Source organism: Saprolegnia diclina (genome assembly GCF_000281045.1).
Source record: "Saprolegnia diclina VS20 unplaced genomic scaffold supercont1.46, whole genome shotgun sequence".
Taxonomy (NCBI): Eukaryota; Oomycota; class Saprolegniomycetes; order Saprolegniales; family Saprolegniaceae; genus Saprolegnia; species Saprolegnia diclina.
The window spans coordinates 27,696-28,683 of record NW_008246113.1 but is presented as its reverse complement, the minus strand read 5'-3'; the positions used below and the strand labels follow the sequence as shown (position 1 = coordinate 28,683).

The window sequence follows — 988 nt, the reverse complement described above, 5'->3', positions numbered from 1 at the left end:
CTTGGATGTGACGAAGACCAACACGGTCCATCAACCCTAGCCCTAGTTGAGGCTATAACGATGACTTGTAGCGAGGCGAGACGGCGATCGAGATTGCGGGACGGTGTGGCAGTGGCATCGCGACGGCGTATCTCTTGCAGCAGCTGCTGTCTCGTCGTCACCCGAGTGTGCTGCCCGAGATCGTCGAGGCGGTCGCAGCCTTCTTTGTGGGCCCCGGACGTCCGACCACGGTGGACCAGCCTACCCACGAGGCACTCACCGCCGATGCACTGGCCCTCGAGTAGAACGATTTGACGTTGACTAAAACAGTAACAAGACAGGTTTTGCAGACAACTTGTACACGCTTTGCTCGAAAAATGAAGATATATCGCGATTTATTCCGCCGCGACATCGACTGTCGGTCGAAAAATCGTCAAAGTTTCGACCAAGTATTCGACGACTACCCTTTACAATATGGGACTATAACGAGTATACTGTGGTACTTGCTTCAACAATGTCATCGGAGACCCTATCCACCCTTTGCATTTCACCAAAAAAAAGTAGGAAAAATAAGGTTTAATCGGGTATCGAGCGACGATTACGCTGCAAACTCAATTGTTGAGTTTCGATTTGGCACTCCACGAGCACGACGTCAGGCCGATCGCAAACGCTTGGATCGGTGCCAGCGGGAACCGAAAGTCGAGCGAGAATTTCGACTTGGAGTATTTGCCAAACTGAAAAATCGGCTTGTCGTCGTCGTCGTCAAGCACCAGCATAAAGTTCTTGGCCGACGCTTCGCGGATCCGGCCGCCGTGGAACTTCATGATGAGCGAGTTGACCTCCGAGCACCACGACGGCAGTTTGCTCACGAGCTTGATGCGGTCGCTCACCGGCGTGTCAAACGTGAACACCGTCTTCTTCCCGTGCGGCGACGGCGACGTCACGAGCTCCTTCTTGGCCGACGTCCGCGGTGTGCCCCCGAGCGGTGTGTCCCCCCGGCACATGCGTG

The 988-nt window shown here is 54.8% G+C and overlaps 1 protein-coding gene across 1 annotated transcript; it reads right to left on the bottom strand.

Moving 5' to 3' along the window:
- Positions 1-540: 540 nt before the first annotated feature.
- Positions 541-983, bottom strand: SDRG_12014 (hypothetical protein; the record flags this gene model as incomplete). The annotated part of the gene is made up of 1 exon (XM_008618071.1): positions 541-983. One exon carries the CDS (start codon positions 981-983, stop codon positions 591-593), a length of 393 nt encoding a protein of 130 aa, XP_008616293.1. The 3' UTR covers positions 541-590.
- Positions 984-988: the final 5 nt, after the last annotated feature.